At 40.0% G+C, this 20,877-nt stretch overlaps 1 protein-coding gene and 1 long non-coding RNA gene across 3 annotated transcripts; one reads left to right on the top strand and one right to left on the bottom strand.

Annotated features, from left to right (window-relative positions):
- Nucleotides 1-5,887: 5,887 nt before the first annotated feature.
- LOC110675418 lies at nt 5,888-7,453 on the top strand. The gene is made up of 2 exons (XR_002499479.1): nt 5,888-6,218; nt 6,963-7,453. It is a non-coding gene; the product is annotated as an uncharacterized LOC110675418 (long non-coding RNA).
- A 2,449-nt stretch (nt 7,454-9,902) lies between these two features.
- On the bottom strand, nt 9,903-12,846 carry LOC5578170 (transcription factor grauzone). 2 transcript variants are annotated; one of them, XR_002499476.1, is made up of 3 exons: nt 12,618-12,846; nt 11,037-12,551; nt 9,903-10,047 (listed from the first exon to the last, which is right to left on the bottom strand). XR_002499476.1 is itself a non-coding variant. In XM_001663691.2 (2 exons), exons 1-2 carry the CDS (start codon nt 12,723-12,725, stop codon nt 11,136-11,138), a joined length of 1,524 nt encoding a protein of 507 aa, XP_001663741.1. In that variant the 5' UTR covers nt 12,726-12,846; the 3' UTR covers nt 10,714-11,135. The 2 variants fall into 2 exon arrangements, 1 of the variants encoding a protein (XP_001663741.1); XM_001663691.2 differs by lacking the exon at nt 9,903-10,047 and having other exon boundaries at nt 10,714-12,551.
- Nucleotides 12,847-20,877: the final 8,031 nt, after the last annotated feature.

Genomic DNA, 20,877 nt, shown 5'->3' with positions numbered 1-20,877 from the left:
ACTTTTGGCGGCCATTGCCGCACGGCCACGAGGCCCACAATATTTTATTTTATTTTATGTTACGGCCAGCGCTTTCTTTTGAGGGCATAAAAGCGATCCACAAATCAGTTAGGCTGTATTGTGAGTAATTTCTTATGGATTACTTTCCCGCAAAACAAAGCACACGTCATTTAATCTGTTCACCGAACGAATTGGTACGCTCTTAAGTTCATTTGGTGCTTAAACTTGGTGATTTTATTAAATTTATTTCCATTGGCAGACGAAAATATCAGACTCGCCCTTATTTCATTTCATTCCATTCGTTGTTTTGCACCCGTCAACAACGAAACAAAATTCCGATCTGCCATAGTGAAAAATTGTGCCGGCAGCGGTGGATGGCCCCATTGTTTACTTTGAAAGTAGGTACGTGAAAATTGCGTTATCTGTCACTTCGCGGGGGGGTTGGCTCAAACAAAGAAAGCCGTCGCTTATGTGTCATCGACAAAATCAACAACGTTCGCTTCCTGGTCGACACCGGATCGGATGTATCGTTCCTTCCAGCTACTAGACGAGATCGAAGTAAGCCACCGATTCCGTTTATTTTGCATGCGGCCAACAGCACAAACATCAAAACTTTCGATACCCGTTTCCTGTATGTGGACCTCGGACTTCGCCGGAGGTATTCCTGGAATTTTTTGGTAGCCGATGTTAACACGGCCATCATCGGAGCAGATTTCCTATCCTATTTTGGTTTGATGATGGATCTCAAGCATCAGCGTATCGTCGACGGGACAACTAACCTCAAAGCCACCGTTGGTGTAGTTCATTCGCTTCTACATGATGTCACTACGATCAACTACGACCATCCGTTCCGGCGTCTACTTGAGGAATTCCAAGAAATCACTCGCCCTTCAACGCAGAGGGCGGAAGTTCATCATCATATTACTCACCATATCATCACGAAAGGACCACCCGTTGCTTATAAGGCTAGAAGGATGTCGCCCGACAAGTTGTCAATCGCGAAGCAAGAGTTCCAGACAATGATGGATCTTGGCATCTGTCGCCGTTCTAGTTCCAGTTGGGCGAGCCCTCTTCATTGTGTTCCCAAAAAGTCTGGACAGTTACGCTTTGTGGGAGACTACCGAAAGTTGAACAGTGTGACTGTGCCGGACAGATCCCGGATAAAAACGTATCATTCAGTGAATGGAATAAACCATTAATGTACAATATAACGTATTGGATACAATACAGCGTATTGTAATTGAATGTCGAAGCAATATTATTCATGTTTGGATATACAATTCAAAAACAATATAATATGTTGTAACAGAACATTGTATTGTTTTTAATTGGTTTTATACCTTACAATTTTGGTCAAATTCCTATTTTCGCGTAAAACAACTGTTGCTTTTTTCTATGTAGCTTTGCTGAAAGAAATAAACAAAACAAGTTCAAAAAGCAAGAAATGTTGGGTGGAAAATATTCAAAAAGTCAAAATAAGTAGTTTTTTAGAAATCACTTGACATTAGCTGACATGCAACCATGATACAGTTTGTTGAATTGTTTTTGAATTGTACAACAATACACGAATTGCTTATCAAGACAATACATGAACAATATATCATATTGTGTTTTCAAAATATTTGTATGAGAAAATATCTATATTTGTATTGTTACGATACTTAACCACCCATACATTATATTGCAAAAATCTCATATACCATACAGTGAACTGTTGAAAACAATATATTTTACTGTAATTGTATTGTCATTTCACAAAATACTGTATTGTATTTCCAATATATTGAATGGTACTGTTTCAATACGTTATATTGTTTTTGTATTGTATTTTTTATCCGGGATACCCAGTACCACACATTCATGACCTCCTCAACACTCTTCATGGTAAGTCAATATTCAGCACTATTGATCTTGAACGAGCTTACCATCAGATACCGGTAGAAACGGAAGACGTACCAAAAACGGCCGTCATCACACCATTCGGTCTTTTCGAATTTACTAGGATGCAGTTTGGCCTGTGTAATGCAGGTCAAACCTTCCAAAGATTCATGCATAGGATTTTTGCAGACCTCGATTTCGTCGTCGTCTTCATCGACGATATTTGCATAGCTTCGTCCTCAATCGAAGAACACTATCGACACATGCGAACTGTTTTTGACCGACTTCGATCAAACGGTCTCGTCATTAATCTTCCGAAATGTAAATTTGCGAAACAAGAAGTCGAATTTCTCGGATATCTGATTAATAAGGATGGCGTAAAACCGTTGCCAAGTCGTGTAAAAGCAGTTTTAGAATATGCTCGACCAACGACAGTTAAGGATCTTCGGAGATTCTTGGCACTAGTGAACGGGTATAAGCGATTTGTACGTCATGCAACCGATATGCAAGCAGCATTGCGTTATCTCATAACAGGGAACAAGAAAAACGACTCTCGAAAAATCGAGTGGAGCGTACAGGCAAATGAAGCGTTTGAGAATTGTAAAAAAAGGATTAGCGGAAGCAACATTGCTCTATTATCCCGATCCAACCAAACCTTTAGGGCTATTTGTGGATGCTTCCAATACTGCAGCCGGAGCTGTTTTGCAGCAGCTTCACAACGGAACATGGCAACCGTTAGGCTTCTATTCGGAAAAAATTACATCGGGCCAACGCAATTACTCTACGTTTGGGCGCGAGCTGATAGGAATGAAAATGTCCGTCAGGTATTTCAGACATCTGTTAGAGGGTCGTTCCTTTACCATTTTTACCGACCACAACCCACTAACACATGCGATGACATCCAATTCTGCGTGTCGTCTACCTCATGAAGAAAGAGCTTTGCAGTTTATATCACAATTCACTACAGACATCCAGCACATTAGTGGCAAACAAAATGGGATCGCAGATTCGCTCTCCAGATTGAACGCGATGAGTTCTCCATCGCCAATAGACTACAAAATTATTGCTCTGGATCAGGACAGCGACCCTGAACTTCAAAATTTGCTTAGGTCCACAAACTCATCACTGAACTTAAAAACACTCATTCTGCAACAATGTTCCAAACCTCTTTATTGCGACGTCTCCGTCACAGGTTCCACTCGGCCATTCATACCGGAATCTCATCGACAAGTGATTATGGAACATTTTCATAATATTGCTCATCCTGGCATTCGAGCCACCCGAAAGTTTGTGTCCAGTAGGTTTGTTTGGCCCAAAATGAACAGACATATCACTGAGTTTGTGAGAAAATGCGAAGCATGCCAAAAATCGAAGATTCACCGTCACACTACAGCGCCATTGACCTCATTTGGTTTGCCAAAATGCCGATTCAACCATGTTGACCTTGTAGGTCCATTGCCTCCGTCTAACGGTCATACGTACCTTCTTACAATTGTAGATCGATACACCAGATGGCCCGAAGCTATTCCTTTGGAAGATATGACGGCAAATACTGTAGCAACGGCACTTTGCTCTCAATGGATCTCTCGTTTTGGCTGCCCTGAATACATCACTACGGATCAGGGACGTCAATTTGAATCCGAGTTGTTCAGGGAATTGGCAATTCTACTTGGAGTCAATCACACACGTACAACCGCATACCACCCACAAGCGAATGGGATGGTCGAACGTTTTCATCGAAAATTGAAGGAAGCCATCATGTGCGTCGATGCCAAGAAGTGGTTCACTCGACTCCCTTTAATTCTACTCGGCCTACGAACTGCTATTAAAGAAGATATGGATTGTTCTCCTGCCGAGTTGGTGTACGGTCAACCTTTACGTGTACCTGGAGAATTTTTCGAGCCGCCGGAAAAAATCGTTGATCGAGCCGATTTTTCGTTGGACCTCCATCGTGTAATGGACCAGATTAGACCAGTCGAAGCCAAACATCACACAAAAGGCAAATTATTCGTGAACCAAAAGCTGAAGGATTGCACTCACGTATTTGTACGACACGACGCTGTTAAAAAATCTCTACAACGACCTTATGACGGCCCTTATCGTGTACTTAGTCGAACAGATAAGTACGTGGATATCCTGGTAAATCAGAAACAGCAAAGAGTTTCGATCGACCGGGTAAAACCAGCTTACACCGGGTCAGAAACAACTACCAACGATCCTGTGAATAAGAAAACTATAGTTACACCTTCAGGCCACCGCGTTAAGTTTTTGGTGTAACTGGGGGGCACTGTGGTGGTTGGCACTCCCCTGGATACCACTCACACCAAGCAGAGAGAGAGGAAGGATGACGACAAGAAGAGAGAAACAAATCGAGTGAGTTAGTAGCAAAGCTAAACTGTGTAAGCACGCGTTGAAATTATTACCGTAATAAAATATTGTTTTCGATAGTTTTCGCGTACGTTTATTGTCTCCATTAATTCGGCTGCTCACGTCTCCGCTACACACCTATAAGAGGTCGTAAGAGTTCTCTGTTGTGTTCAATTTATTATTCCTTCCCATTCCTCAGTATTCTCAAGGACGTGGCCAGGACAGCTCTCAACTATTGGAAGATGCGTCAATCTTATCTAAGAGTCAAGGGTTAGTCCCAAATCTTTTTGGCATGTTCAAAGAGTGGCGTGAGGTGACAATTGTCGGTGTCGTATAGCGAGGTGACGATTCTCAACTCGAGTGAAGTGACTCTCCATTTGATTTGCATGGCGAGTCACTTCACATCAGACGAGAATTTTCACCTCGCTATAAGACACCGACAATTGTCACCTGACGCCCTCGTATAATTAACCCATTTGACTTTGGTAACGGACGGGGAGGAGGCAACCCTCATACAACGGTTTAGGACAGTACCACCTACGTCCGAATTGTCTAATGCTAATACTAATGCTAACATGGATTCCCATTTCGGCATAAATAAGTAGCTTAGTTATAGATTTGGTAGCCTTCTAAAATTAACGGACATTCATTCAGAAAAACCTAAACCTAAAAATAGCCTAGACATTACATACAATTTCGGGTTGGATGAACAAATTGCAGTCAAATTTCTCAAAAAGCTACACCTCTTCTAGGCGGGACTCGCTACTCCCAAATTGCTATAAATTCGCGTTTCGGAAGAACTAGATGTCCATTGTCCCAGAAAAAAATCAATGTTCAAAAATTCGTAATGCTCAACCCTAGAATGGAATATATGCTTATTTATAGCATTATGAAGAACATATGATCTTGTTGAAATCGTGGGGTGGGGAGTATTGACTAAAGTAAAATTTCAAAGTTGTTCCGGCCTTATTGACTCACTAGAGAATATGGTAAAATTCTTGAAACATCGGGAAATCGAAAAAAATGTATTTTCTCTTTAACACATTTTGTCATTTTTTTCCACGGATATATTCGTTATAAACAGTGCTATCGGATAGAAATGTCTGGTTTTGAAACAAAAAATCGTACATATTTTGAAATCGTATACATGGTCGGGGATCTGCAAAACCGCACCAAGTGCCAAAAACTTTAGTCCGAGGTATTAAACTTTGAAGTCTTATCGTGTGCTAGTTGATCGCGCACGAATAATTTTAATTTTTTATCGCTTTATCTGATGACGTCACCGTGCAATGGGCAATTTCGGAAGGGACACGGAAAACAAAACACACCCAAAATTTGAGTTTATGTCAAGGGGTGTGACAAAATCGAACATAACATAAACAAAATGTTTTTGGGCTTGAACAAACGGAAAAACGGAAGTGCGGACCCGCAAGCAGAGACAATTGCACGAAACCTGCGGCAGGGGAAAAGAATCTCCTTCCAGAAGAAAGTTTTCACGAACAATTGTACAATCAAGCCCTCGATTGACAGAATACTCCCAATAGATGGGGTCGAAGAGCCCGCCCTCAATCCACGAAATGTTAATAACAGGGAGGAGGCAGCCCCAAGCTCCCTGTCCAAGTCGCTTCATTTGGGTGCCCTGGTGGTCCCTCCCAACCCAGTTATATATGATATAAAAAGATAAATAAATACAATATAAATTAGAACAATCTCACCAAGTTAGTTGGAGCCCCATGCAGATTTGTAACACTTGAAGAACTGGATGAACTCTCCGATGATCTATGATGGTTTGATTTTTCTTAAGGTTTCCAATATGCTATACTCGCGAAACATTTCATTAATGATTGTGTTTACTTCACGCAAAATTTAATAAGATTGAGATTTCTTACGCGCCTTACAATTATTTTTTTTAATTTTCATACAGAAAATGGTCACAAAAATGTGTTACGTAAATAATGGACAGTCCCTTAATGGTAGGAAATGTAGATCTAGAGGAATTCGCGATTAGGGCCTATCTGACAAATCAATAACAATGAGAAAATAATCAATGAAATTTTCATGTGCAATTGTAAATCCCAATTGGACAAAATATACTCAAACTTTAACCTTTTCACATTAAAACATATTTCATAAACCAAGTTTTAAAATCCTCATCAATACCACACACATCTCCTACAATTCCCCTAGCTATTTCGTACTCAAAAAATCTTTAAAGGTTCGCCTAAAACGTACTCGAGAATGCCAGAATCGCCCAATGTTATGAGCCTGCAATCGATATTATTTTCAGTGTCGCCTATTACTTTTGCGCCGTGTTTACATTCTGGTTTCAATTAAGCCCGCCATGTACGCCTTGTTTATTTTTTGTTTGCAGTGTCGCCGTTTACTCTCGCCGTGTTTTGATTTCGATTTCAGATGCGCCCATCACTTTGATACACAAAAACACAGGCGTAACCAATAAAGTGTGTGGTTTGGCATGAGGTGAAGTTTCGTCTTCTACAAATTTGCGTATTTTGAATAGTTAAATTATCGATAGGGGAAAAGTTCACGTGCAGTGAATAGACAATGGAGCTACAATTTCAACGCTATATTTTCTTAAATTGTGTACATTTTGTCAGTTTCGCCTGATTCGCGAATCTTTCTAGAGATCTAAAACTGCAAAATATTAATTCTGTGTATTAATGTTGCATTTATTTTCTCCCGGATATCCTGTAATGTAGTTACGACCCACGCGATTCAACAAGGCGTCACAATGTCACATATATGCTTATATGCAAATCGCATGATGAACGCCTCACGCCCCGCTTGACGCGCCGCGTTACTATGTCGTCGGCCTACAGCTTTAGGTTGCTCCACTTCTAACACCACATTTCGTCGTTGTCATGACAACATAATGCTTGATGCGCTAAGTTTCACGCACACACACTTACTGATCCGAAGTAACTATTGCTTCCAGAAAATTCGATGCTCACTTCAACCACATGATTTTACATAAATTCTTGAATAAAACGACCATATAACGAAATATTTATGAAATGCTTTAAATGCCAACTGACAGAAATTCATTCAACACTATTGAGCCCCATTAAAACAACATCATTCAAGCTTTAAATAAAGAAACCCCTCACTTCACTCCACCCACACGACAACACCAATACATTGACTATGCCAATTTTTTTTTTCACTTCACATCGGCCAAGCCATTACAAAATTGATCAAGCACCTCGAAAAATACCATAATTTCACAATTTTTCACTATACACTATGAAAATTCATTCCTATATCCACTGACACGCACTATCCACTACTTTTTTTTTAGAAATTTCTTCCATATTATCGAGATCAATGCATTTAAAAGAGGAACCGCTTTCGCACACGTCTTCGCCGCCTGAACACCCTTGACCTAAACTTAGCGTCTGGCACTAAAATTGGGACAGGGCTTTAGGACCCTATTTCCATATTTAAATAATAGATGATTCCATATCTGTTTTCTCAATAATTTATTGTGAGATTTATGTTGTTTTTAAAGAAGGATTAACCTTTCTAACGGAATTTTCGGCTCGCCACCGAAGCGGACAGCGTACAAATCATTCGCGATGTGTTGCTGCATTCATACAATTCAACACTCAGGCAAAAATACTATGAATATTCATAATTTCCCCTTATGTTTATTTGCCACAAGGAATCGGTAAGTATTTCATTGATTCACCTTATGAATTGATCTGAATCACGCCAGTGTGGCATCTTGCTGATTTCGTAAAACAGCATTATGAACATTGAAATAAAAATGATGAATTTCTTATATCAGCAATAATAATCTACATTGCTTTTTATGACACAAATTATTATTTCATTATTAGTTTTTATATTCAGTTGATAATACATTTCATTCAGAGTATTTACAGAAATGTCAATGCTTTCACCTACTCATTATAGGGTGAAATTTATTTCAATGTTGAGCAAACGTACTTACTTACTTATTTGGCTTTACATCAATTATCTTGATAAAGCCTCGCCAACAATATTTCGCCAATTCCCTCGGTTCATGGCCGCTTCTCTCCATCCTCGACTGTGACCCACGCTCTCCAGGTCCTGGTGTACCTGGTCAATCCACCTAGCTCGCTGCGCCCCACGCCTTCTTGTTCCGACCGGATTCGTGGCGAACACCATCTTTACAGGGTTGTTGTCCGGCATTCTTGCAACATGCCCTGCCCAGCGTATCCTTCCAGCTTTAGCTACCTTCACGATACTGGGTTCGCCGTAGAGTTGAGCGAGCTCGTGGTTCATCCTTCGCCGCCACACGCCGTTCTCCTGCACGCCGCCGAAGATCCTCCTTAGCACTCGGCGTTCGAAAACCCCAAGAGCTTGCAAGTCCTCCTCGAGCATAGTCCACGCCTCATGCCCATAGAGGACTACCGGTCTTATGAGCGTTTTGTACATCGTGCATTTGGTGCGGGGGTGAATCTTTCTTAACCGCAGTTTCTTCTGGAGCCCATAGTAGGCACGACTTCCGCTGATGATGCGCCTCCGTATTTCCCGACTAACATTGTTGTCAGCCGTCAACAAGGATCCGAGGTAGACGAACTCGTCCACCACCTCGAAGGTATCCCCGTCTATCGTAACACTGCTTCCTAGGCGGGCCCTGTCGCGCTCAGTTCCGCCAACCAGCATGTACTTTGTTTTCGACGCAGTCACCATTAGCCCGACTCTTGTTGCTTCGCGTTTCAGGCGGGTGAACAAATCTACCACCGTTTCAAATTTTCTCCCAATAATATCCATGTCGTCCGCGAAGCAAACAAATTGTCCGGATCTCGTGAAAATCGTGCCTCGACTGTTAAGTCCGGCTCTCCGCATGACACCTTCAAGCGCAATATTGAACAACAGGCACGAAAGTCCGTCGCCCTGTCGTAGTCCCCGCCGAGACTCGAACGAACTGGAGTGTTCGCCCGAGATCTTCACGCAGTTTTGCACACCGTCCATCGTTGCTCTGATCAATCTTGTGAGCTTCCCGGAAAAGCTGTTCTCGTCCATGATTTTCCATAGCTCTATGCGGTCGATACTATCGTATGCCGCCTTGAAATCGATGAACAAATGGTGCGTAGGGACCTGGTACTCACCGCATTTCTGGAGGATTTGCCGCACGGAAAAGATCTGGTCCGTTGTCGAGCGGCCGTCGATGAAACCTGCTTGATAACTTCCCACGAACTCGTTTGCTATAGGTGATAGACGACGGAAGAGAATCTGGGATAGCACTTTATAGGCGGCGTTTAGGATGGTGATTGCACGATAATTTTCACACCAAGTCGAGTCTAGTACACGACACTGAAGACGGCCTTACAGTTGAGGTCGAAATACGCGTATCTGTCAAAGGATACAAACTCTAGTGGAATTAAATGGTATAGTACTAAATTCGGTTTTCTTCATCTACTTCACACTCCAGTTTGTCGCCCTTTTTGTAGATAGGGCATATAACGCCTTGCTTCCACTCCTCCGGTAGCTGTTCCGTTTCCCAGATTCTGACTATCAGCCGATGCAGACAAGCGGCCAACCTGTCCGGGCCCATCTTGATGAGTTCGGCTCCGATACCATCCTTGCCAGCGGCTTTGTTGTTCTTGAGCTGTTGAATGGCATCCTTAACTTCCCCCATCGTGGGAGCTGGTTGATTTCCGCTGTCCGCTGTGCTGACGTAGCCATCGCCTTCGTTGTCCTGACCTTCTGTGCCTGTGTTCTCTGAGCAAACGTGTGGAAATCGAATTTCGAACTATTTTGCCGTGTTGCGAGCATCACAATAAAACATAACGCCACCTTCAAATAAACACAACGCCACCGAAACAATATTTCATTTCAATTAGTCAATTTCTGCCCAATTTCACTGGCCTCTGTTTCTATGAGTTGCTTGGAATAGATAATTTGTAAGGATATAGAAGGAAATTGATAAAATCTTGCTATATATCAGAAAAATGAATTCCCTCTGATGTGCGTTGGTTTATGGTTCACTCTGGCTTCCAGAGAATATTTTTGATCTAAGATTACAAGGAACTGGTCAAATTACCCGATATTTTTATGGTAGAAAGGTTATGATTATTTGAGTGCTCTGGTGTAAAAAATAACTCAATTTGCTAAAAAATGGCACTTGGTGCGGTTTAGCAGAACTCCGACCATACAATCACTCTAATTATGAGTTGTAAGAAGTATTGCAGAAAAAATGAATATTATCAAAAAACGAATACCACACGAATGCCCAATAATGCATAGAAACAAAATAGGCCTAGAAAACAGAAAAACAGCTGCACCAAATATATTACAAATTTCATAAAAAAAACTGCCATGGTCCATTAGGTACTTGATCTGGCGGAACCTCTGAAGGATTTTTCAGAATGTTTATGTTTTACAAAAACGCTATAAATAAGCACATCTTTCATTCTAGGTATGTGCACCATCACTTTTCGCACATTCATTTTTGTGAGATACCTTAATGCCCATCCAAACACTATTGTATATGCAATTCCTGCAATTCCATACTGCAATGCCAATTGAGAGCTGGCTGATTGAGATTTGTATAGTGCTTGGCTTCCAATGAGTCGCTAAGTCCTTATCTCGCATGTCTATCGATTTGGGAGTCGTGAGTTGTATATGTAATGTCTAGACATCTGTATTGTAAATCGTGTCGCTCGCGCTTAGGATTCGATCACCTCTAAGGACCCCATGAGACAAACCTTTTTCAATTATACATTTCAATGAGCGATCCCTTACATTAAAAGATCGGACATTATTAGAGGGTCACTCATACTTACAGTTCCAGAGATAAGGTGTGAAATTCCAGCTTTCTAACTTTTCCCATTGGTGCCTAAACCCATCTAATGCATACTTCGCTCGGCAGCATCCCCAATCCCTTACAGCGTAGCGTTCTCTTCCGCCTGCCGGAGTTTCCGCTCGGCCCACTCTGTAGGATGTTTCTGTTTGACGTGCACGTACAGATTGGCCCGTGAGTTTTTCGTGATGCCGCAAAAATCACATGAATAGAGCACCTCACCGGTGTGGGTCGTCCGGTGTTCCTTCAGGTTGACGGACTGCTTGAACCGTTTGCCGCAGAATTCGCACTCGAACTTCTCCTCCACATGCACGTACCGCTTGTGCTTCTTCATGGCCCGCTCATTGGGATAGTTTTGATGGCAGACGTCACAAGGATACTGGCGGCCCTTCTGGTTGTGTACGTACTCAATGTGATTTGACCGGTTCCGTTCGCCTCGGTACCACTTGAAACAGAACGGACACTGCAATTTTGGAATCTCGATTCCGTTGTGCTCGTTCAGGTGTCGATCGAAACAAATCTTGTTCAAGAACTCTTGGCCACAGAAGTCACACACCATGGTTCGATTCTTTTCACTGTGCATGTTAGTCATGTGCGTATTGAGGGAAGCGCTGCTCGAGAGAACCTTGTTGCAAATCTCGCATTGAATCCTTTTGTGTTTATCTTTATGTGCCGTTAGCATGTGTTTCCTCTGGAAGGACTTCCCACATTCCTCACATTTGAAGGGGTATTCTTTCTCTTGGGTTCCGTGTACGTGAGTCTTGTGCATTTCCAGGTATCCGGGGTCTTTGTAACTTTTATTGCACTGGTTGCAGCGGAACGCATTCGGGTCACTGTGAAAGGTGATGTGATTAAGAAGTGCCTTTTTAGAAACTAGCTTCCTTTTGCAGCAAACTATGAAGGCTTTGCGTTTATGCTCTTTCTTAAAATGCGTTAAGAGTGATCTGTAATCTTCCGCTAGAAAGCTGCAAACATCACATGTCATCTGGTAAAACTCCATAATTTGTTTATTCTCATTGTTTCTCTTTTCTTGTGCTTTGGGATTTCTCGGCTTCCGCCTGGGCCGCAATTCTACATCATCTTCCGAATCGAAAGAATCCGAGTCTTCGCTTGACGATGTTTTACTTTGGGGTTTTCTTTTCCGCACGGGTTTGGTAGTTTTAACTGGGGGCTTATACGAATCATCACTGGGATATTGATCATCACCAGAATCCCCTCCGGATTCATCTTTCAATTCGGGTATTTTGTCGGCTTGGGCTGAGACGCTCTCGTCTTGGACAACTTCAACGACGCTGTTAGGTATTGTTGGCTCGTCTTTCACATCCTCGGGAACGAGTACTGTCTTGATGTCTTCAGCTGGTGAGTCTGAAGTTCTAACTCTTTCCCCGTTTAACCATTCCTGATTGACCCGTACTTTTTCCGAGTACTTGTAGAATTCACAAACCGTATAGGAACAACTCTGGCACACGGTGGTTGAACATCCGGGTTTGAATTCGATCTGTAGAGGAAAAAGGTACCTAAATCTAATGGAGCTTCTGGAGTTGGAGATCGAGTTCTAGCTTACCACGAAACGGAACACTTTATCCATCTGTTCCTTCAGGTTATCGATCGAATCGAAATTGTCCGCAAATGGATCCAGGCACAACCGACATCCTGTAGAAGAGGTTTCCATTACGGATGAACAATTTTCAATAAAATTTCCACATATAAACTGAATTTTTATTGCTCCTTTTTTCGTGAGCCGCCAATGTTGGTAAACATAACTGTGTGTTACTTCCAAAAAGGGCGTGTGTTAAAAACGAAAAGCCTTTTTTATTGCATTTCATGCACACTCAAAATATAATGAAAACATCGATAGTTTAAGGTGACACATCTCGGAAACCAAACATGGCAGGTACAATGGCCGGCTTGTGCTCCTACTCACGATTTCAAAGGCACAAATCTGTTCAAATAATGAACACACAAGGTCAATCTTCTTATTTTAAGCTTTCTGCTAGTGCACAAAGCTAAAATAGGAATGGACCGATGCACGAGTTCACTAATCTGACGTTTGAGCGGTGCCAAATTCACTCGTTGCCATGGGCACATAAATAACACGGCACCGCTAAAACGTCAAAATGAACTGGTGCATTGATCCATGGACCAATGGATCAATGCACGAGTTCACTAATTTGACGTTTGAGCGGTGCCAAGTTCACGCGTTTCCATGGTCACATAAATAACATGGCACCGCTCAAACGTCAAGGAGTGAAGTCGTGCATTGGTCCATGCTCGAGTTCATTAATTTGACGTTTGAGCGGTGCCGTGTTATTTACGTGACTATGGCAACGAGTGAATTCGGCACCGCTCAAACGTCAAAATAGTGAACTCGTGCATCGGTCCATTGCACTGTAGTTTGATGACTCTCTCGCGAGATTTGTGCCTTCAAAGATTTGGTACATTATTGAATTATGATTCCAAGCTGTTTCACCTTAAATGCTAATATATTTTGGCATTCGTTAAGTTTACACTTTGCCTTGTTTTGAAGTTATACATTCTCAACATAACTATTTAAACTAGGCATGTTTGATGCACGACTAATTTGGCCAGTGTGTAACTTCACCCGTGATTCCGCCATAACAGTTTATTTCGCGCTGTCGGTTTTGTCGCGATGAAATTATATTTTATTTGTGACCGGAAATCTTTGTGATTTCTCGCGTAACAATTCAAAAGGGCCAATCCTCAGATCGTTGACTCTGAGAAAATTCGATTTGAATATCATTCACCACATTTTCAATTCCTATTTTTCAGATTTCAAATCAATCAATGTGATTTCTTGCTAGTTGAGTGACGATTTACTGTTACTACACACTAATAATTCTCGAACACTTTTTCAAATGGGCGTAAGTCGTTTTCACTCTTGCTGAGATAATCGGGGTCAGGTTTATGGAACCTATATTCAATTTCTATTTAAAACCTGCACAATTTGATTTATGTTTTATACGTCCAAAGGAAGCTTTTTATACATAACTTGAAGCTCCTATACGAATAATTCCAATCGTTGAAAATTGTACTATGATTATTGAAAAAATACATTTTACCACGTTTTGAATTCGCGAGCTGAGATGCGCTCTTTTCATAAGTCATTCTATTATCCAATGTGTTACTTTCGTCTAACCGTTACGCTATGTTACCATATTGTTGTTTACTTTCGTCAATACGTTACGTCAGCTGCACAACATAAATGTGTCATAAGCCATTTTACGAGACGTTCGAATGACGTTTTCTGGCGGGCCGCTCATTGTTGTTGTTCAAAAAACTAGCCTGATATCTGAATGGCGCTGGTCACATTTTTGTTGGCGATGACGTCCCCGTCTCTTCCAGCACATGGTTCTACTCGGTTTACATGTATTATGTTACCTGTAAATGAAAAATATCTTCTCTGCCTGCTGATTTCAATTTTACATGCGAAAATTAAAAGCTTTGTTACACTGCCACCAGCCCCATTGTTGAATAAGCTCCTTCCAAATGTAGCGCTAGAAGAAACGTAAATAAATCGGCCCGCCAGAAACTTTCAAAGCTGGTAAACAAACGGAAACCATATGATTCGAAACGTCTCATAAAATGGCTTATACGACAATTTGGCAGCAAACAAAAACAGTGTTTATTTACAAAATTAGCACTTTGTTTTTGCTAAACTGTTTTGTTTTGTGTTTTCTTCTAACCATCTGGAGATTGTATCGTTGAGGTAAGTTACAGATTGAATTAACAATTTCAGTAACATTAATTCAGTGTTTCAAATTATTCTTTTGCTCATCTGAATAGTGAAAATTAGAAATCCATCCCCCAGATAAACTGCATGTAGCGGATGAGGTCGTCGATGGAGCACAGATCACAATTCGCATGATTGTGGCAACACCTGTAGGTTGGAGGATTGCGAATCTTTAAGCTGAGCTCGTCAAAATAGCAGATGGACAAATTCACACAACGTTTATTCAGTACCAGACAAGCACATATTCAAGTATCTGGAATACTGAATGATCCCGAAAAAAGTTGGCAAATGTGCTGGTACGGTGACTTGGACGTTACTACCGCAGGCGCAGACGGAGTTTTGATTGTGTTTGACTTCCGATGGCAAGTGACGAGTAGGAAGAGGATTACGATGGTTTCGATGATATTGAGAAGGAGAAGAGAGCCGACATGTTGGTCTTGGCCGGTTTATCCTAATGACAACGCATAAAATCGTCCACGTTCAAGCTCTACCCGTGGCTCTAGACGGCTTTTTGCAAACGAGTGGAGAGTAAATACGGACTCAGATAGGGTAAGTACTAATTATGCTCATTTCACCCAACGGGTAAAAAATTGACACGAAAAAAGCCAAAATTTTGAACAATCATTCATTTTTTCGTGAAATTTATGCGAATGCGGAAATCATGCGGATTCTGTATTCTTAATGTTGTAATGTTTTGTTCCACTCCGGCTATGGCCTTTGTAATTATAATATTGCTGCCCTGAAGTCATAAAATAGTTTAATATGTTTTGATTATTGTTTATTTTACCAAGTGGCAGCTGAAAACCAGAGGGTTCATTCAAATATTACGTAACGCAAAATTTCCCGATTTTAGACCCCCTCCCTCCCCCACGTAACAGCTTTTGTATGGAAAATTTTAAATTTTTGTATGGACCGTAACACTATGTAAGACCCCCTCCCTCCCCCTGTTGCGTTACGTAATATTTGAACAATCCCAGAAGAGTCATCCATTAGATGTTTTCCATGTTTGAAAATAAAAGAAAACCAAAACGGCGAAAGTCGAATCGATGATTGTTTTTATTTCTATGTTAGTTACGTTGTTTTTATTAGAGCGTATGTCTGTTGTCTGTCAATTTAATAGATTCGTCGATTTGCAACCAAAAAGGCGTAACGAAAGTAATTTCTAAAAACGTCAGTTGGAATGTTTCGTCATTTTGTAAAAACTAATTAAAATCTCTTGTAAGTTGATTATGACAATATTCATTAAATTAATAATATTGTTAGAGGTCGAACAGTACTTCACAGCATAAAATGTGTTTGTGTATATTTTTTGACTTACGTCCTTTTGAAAAAGTCTTCGAGAATTGATTTTATTCTGAAAACTGACAAAAATGTGGAAAAAATGATGAGTTTAAATGCTTGGCCCATTCTCGATTTTCATCAAGGCATGGGCCTTTTTTATTGGCCAAAATAGAATTTTATTAGCGTGCTTGGCCCAAGGCTAGGCCTTTTCGGTTTTCAATGAATGAGCAAGAGAGAGTCATTGGCCTCTCACCATGCTAAGGCCAATGACAGTTTGCGAAATTTTCCGATTGTAGGCCTTCTTGATGGAGCGAGAACCAATCATTGGCCTTTTCGAGCGGGGGCCAATGAATGATTTGGAAAAAAGCGGTTATTGGCCGTTTTGAAAACCGAGTTTATAACGGTAAGTTTTATGATTATGTTGACAATAGCTGTGTTCAACGAGCTGCTCGAACTTGGTTGCAACCACTTGCGAGTCAGCTTTTGGTGTTCATTGAGCCACTCCAACCTACTTCGAGTCGCTCGGGTTTGTGTTCATTGAGCCGAGTCCAACCAACTCCGAGTCGCTCGAAACAGGTTGGAAGCTAGAGTCCGAGCTAGTTCAACCAGCTCGCAGTAGCTCGTGTTTTTGACGTTTAAAAACGTAAACATTGAGAAAAAAAAGCAAAATTCCGAAGCGATACGGATTGTTAAGTGCGCGAATTTTTTTTCACGTGGAATTCCGGTAAATTAGTAAAAAGAGTTAAAAGAGCGTTCATTGAGAAAGCAGCTTGGAGTTGCTCGAAGTAGCTTTGACAGTTATTTGTTGACAAAAAATACGAGCTAGTACAACCAACCCCGAGCAAGTTCGATCAAAGTCATTGAACACAGCTAATGTTTGCATAGTTTGTGGGTGTTGGGAGATGCTATCGAATGGTATCAAAACCCGATTTGTTTACAATTTGATTATTGGCCCTTTAGAATTGTTACGCGAGATTTCTGCTGAAAATCCGATAAAACCATATCCTTGGATTCTGAGTGATTTGCGTAACGAAAAGGTAAGTCATTCTTCATTATTTCCACCCACATCATTGACTTTTCAAAAGATAAAGAGATATGGACTTCAGCTGTTTGTTTTTTTTTCTGTTTTAGGCGCTACCGGAACTATTTCAAGCACCAAGATGCCAGGTTGGAAATACAATCTTCAGCGAGATTGTAGGCAAGAATCCGGGTACAAGAACCTGATGGCGGTGGAAGTCGAGGTGAATATGATGGGAAAGGCGAGGATTGGACTTATGGCAACTTTGACGAGATCTGGCGATAGTAAGGTCATCGAAATAGAGACGCAGAGACAGTGACGGTAGCAACGGGAATAATTTCGGTGAGGATGCTTCAATCGACAAGATACGCAGTTCTCGTGAGGTGGAAATACGGCTTGGATTTGAAGCGGTCATTTTGATGGCGACAGATCTATCCGGGGACAGAACCAGCTGGATCCGTGGACAACCTTTGGGACTTCTCCGGAAAGCAGGGCTGGTAGCAGATCACGTTTTGAAGACTTGGTCTCTTTTTTGATGCAAATCGCTAAAAACTCCCCATTTTGAATGGACGGTTTCTAAAATCTATTTTTTAGCCAAAATGATCTCTAAAGTCACTATTTACCTTCTCCTTGCAGTAAGTTCTGATTCGAAATACCGAACTAGGAATTTTCACAGGGATCACTCGAAAAAAAATCTCTCCTAATAATGGAAAAAAATCCTATTCCTGAATTGCCTTTAGAAATTTCCCGTCGATTTTTCCAAAAATTAGATTTTTCAACTCATTTTTATGTTCCCCAATCCTTTCTTTGGATTTACCCCAGGAGCTTCCTTCGGAATTTCCTTTAGAATTTCATTTGGAATTACATTCAAAATTTTCTTGGGAATTTCTTTTGGACCTTGAAATTTTCTTCAAAATTTTCTTTGAAATTTCCTTCGGAATTTCCTATAGAGTTTCAATCGGATTTTTTTCGGAGCTTCCTTCGGAATTTCATTTGGAATTTTCTTCAGAATTTTCTTTGTAATTTTGTTTGGAATTTCCTTTTGAATTTTTCCCAGAATTTCCTTCGGGAAATTGTTTTAGGAAATTCCTTAGAGAAGTTGCTTAGAAATCTCCTTATGATGTTTTTTTTTTTTGGTAATTCCTTTGGATATTTTTTTCGGAATTTCTTTTAGAGTTTCTTATTATTACTAGAGATGTACCGAATATTCGGCCGGCCGAATATTCGGGCCGAATATCTCGATTATTTTGATTTTGCCGAATATTCGGTCTGCCGAATAATGAAATCTGTTATTCGGCCGAATAGGCCGAATAGTGACCGAATAATAACAAAATAAAATAAATTGTAATAAAACATTATGTTTCACACGAAGGAAAATAAAAAAAAAAGATTAATTTGTTCAAGTTATAATACATCAAATTTTCCCTTTGGTGGATTCCATGGATGGAGTTTGATACTAAATGTTTAAAAATGTGAGAATTTTTCCGTTATATGGCATTGCGATGCTGCTCAATATACAAGCCATTCAATATTTCACTCATCTTGCATGGATTGTATTGTGGCATTATTTTTACGTAAACTGAAAGTGCTTTTCACCTTGATTTGTAAAAAATATGGAAACAACGAAAATTCAAACTTTTGCATTTATTATCGCTTGTGCCTATAGGAACACATGTGACTATAGTAGCACTATTTCTAATTCCTGTTCCAATAGCTTTACGGCGTAGGCAAACCAAAATCGTATGTTTATTAAAAAAAAAACAAAGTTTCTCTACTCTAGGAACAGTAGGTGTACTATAGGTGCAAGGGAACTAGAATTTTAAGCAAAAAATCATTTCTTGAACAAAATTGAGCTGTGAATCAATGGTACTTAGATAAATAACTCCTGACATTCATGTCAAAAAATATTTTGCAACGATTTATAGAAAAACGGTCGTAAAAAGCTACTAGTGCGAATATAGGGGACAGTCTACTAAGGGAACACCGACCCTATGCGATGTATTTGCTCTAATTAATATGAAGCACTTCCAGAAGTCGGATGAGAAATAAAGCGACGTATTAACCTAGTTCCTTAAAAAGTTAAATGGATCAAAACTGCAATCAAAAAGATACAAATCCCTTATTTTAGAAATATAAATCCTCAGAGCTTTTGACTTTTGTTTTTCTTCACACGGTTTCAAAAGCTTAAAACGATCATTCTGATCAATTCTTCACCGTGGAAGCTATCCCTATTTAAAAACTAGGTGTGATTCGACCGAAATTAACGGTTTTATTCGGCCGAATATTGAGTCATTATTCGGCCGAATGTTCGGCCGAATATTCGTTTGGCCGAATAATAATTTCTCAACTATTCGGTATTCGGCCGAAAGCCGAATAGTGCTATTCGGTACATCTCTAATTATTACCTTTGGAGCTTCCTTTGGAATTCCTTGTAGAATTTCATCTGGAGCTTGGATTTTTTTTAAGAATTTCCCTCGGATTTTTTTTTTCGGAATTACATTTGTAATTTTCTTCGGAATTTCCTGTGGCATTTCCTTTGGAATCACGTTTGGATTTTTTGTAATTTCTGCGGACTTTCCTTACTAATTACCTTTGGAATTTCGTTTGGAGCTTTTTTTTAATTTCTCCCGAAACTTCCTGTGGAATTTCCGTCGGGAACTTGTTTCAGGAAGTTCCTATGAAAAGTTCTTCCGGGGAATGCTTTCAGTAAGTTCTTTCGAGAAGTTCATTTGGAAATTCGTTTGGAATTCCTTTGGAATCTACTTCGGATTTTTTTTAATATTTCATTTAGATTTTCTTCCGGAATTTCCTTTGGAGTTTTCTTCGGAAGTTACTGTGGAGTTTCATTCGGAATTTACTTTGGAATTATCTTTGAAGCTTCATTTAGAATTACATTCGGAATTTATTGTGGAATTTCTTTTGAAGCTAGGCACCTTTTTTAATTTTATTTAGAATTTTCTTCGGAATTTATTCCGAAATTTCCTTCGGAATTTTATTTTGAGCTTTTGGAATTTCTGTGGTATTTCCTTCTAAATTTCCTCTGGAGTTTCGTTCGGAGTTTCTTCTGAAGCTTCCTTCGGAACTTCATTTCGAATTTTCTATGGAATTTCCTTCGGAATTTTCTTTGTAATTTTCTTTGGAATTTGTATTGGAATTTTCTATGGAATTTCCTTTGGAAGTTCTTTTGAGGCTTCCTTCGGAATTTCATTTGGAATTTTCTTTGGAATTTATTTCTAGATTTCTTTTATAATTTTCTTCGGAATTTCCCTTGGAATTTATCCAAGAATTTTCTTCGGGAAATTGTTTCCGGAAGTTCCTTCGGGAAATTCTTTCGATAAGTTCCTTCGGATACTTCCTTTGAAAAGTTTCTTCTTTGCATTTAGAATTTTATTTGGTATTACATTTAAAATTTCTTGTGGAATTTTCTGTTGGAGCTTTGTTTTAAAATTTCCTTTGAAATTTTCTTCGGAATTCAATCTGAATTTTTCTTTGGAATTTGTTCCCTTCGAAATTTTCTTTGGAATATTTATAATTTTCTTCGGAATTGTTATTAGAATTTCCTTCGGAGTTTCATTTGGAATTTCCTTTGGGATTACTTTTGCAATTTCCTTTGAAATTTCTTCTTCGGAATTTCATTTGGAGTTTTCTTTGGAACATCCTTCGGGATTTTCTTTGTAATTTTCATCGGAATTTCTTTCGAGAAGTTCCTTTGAAAAGCTCCTACGAGAAATTCTTTCTGCAAGTTTCTTCCGAAAATTACTTTGAGAAGTTTCT

The sequence above is a fragment of the Aedes aegypti genome, chromosome 2 (genome assembly GCF_002204515.2).
Source record: "Aedes aegypti strain LVP_AGWG chromosome 2, AaegL5.0 Primary Assembly, whole genome shotgun sequence".
NCBI lineage: Eukaryota > Metazoa > Arthropoda > Insecta > Diptera > Culicidae > Aedes > Aedes aegypti.
The sequence above is the reverse complement of the archived record's forward strand: the minus strand, read 5'-3'. Positions and strand labels throughout refer to the sequence as shown.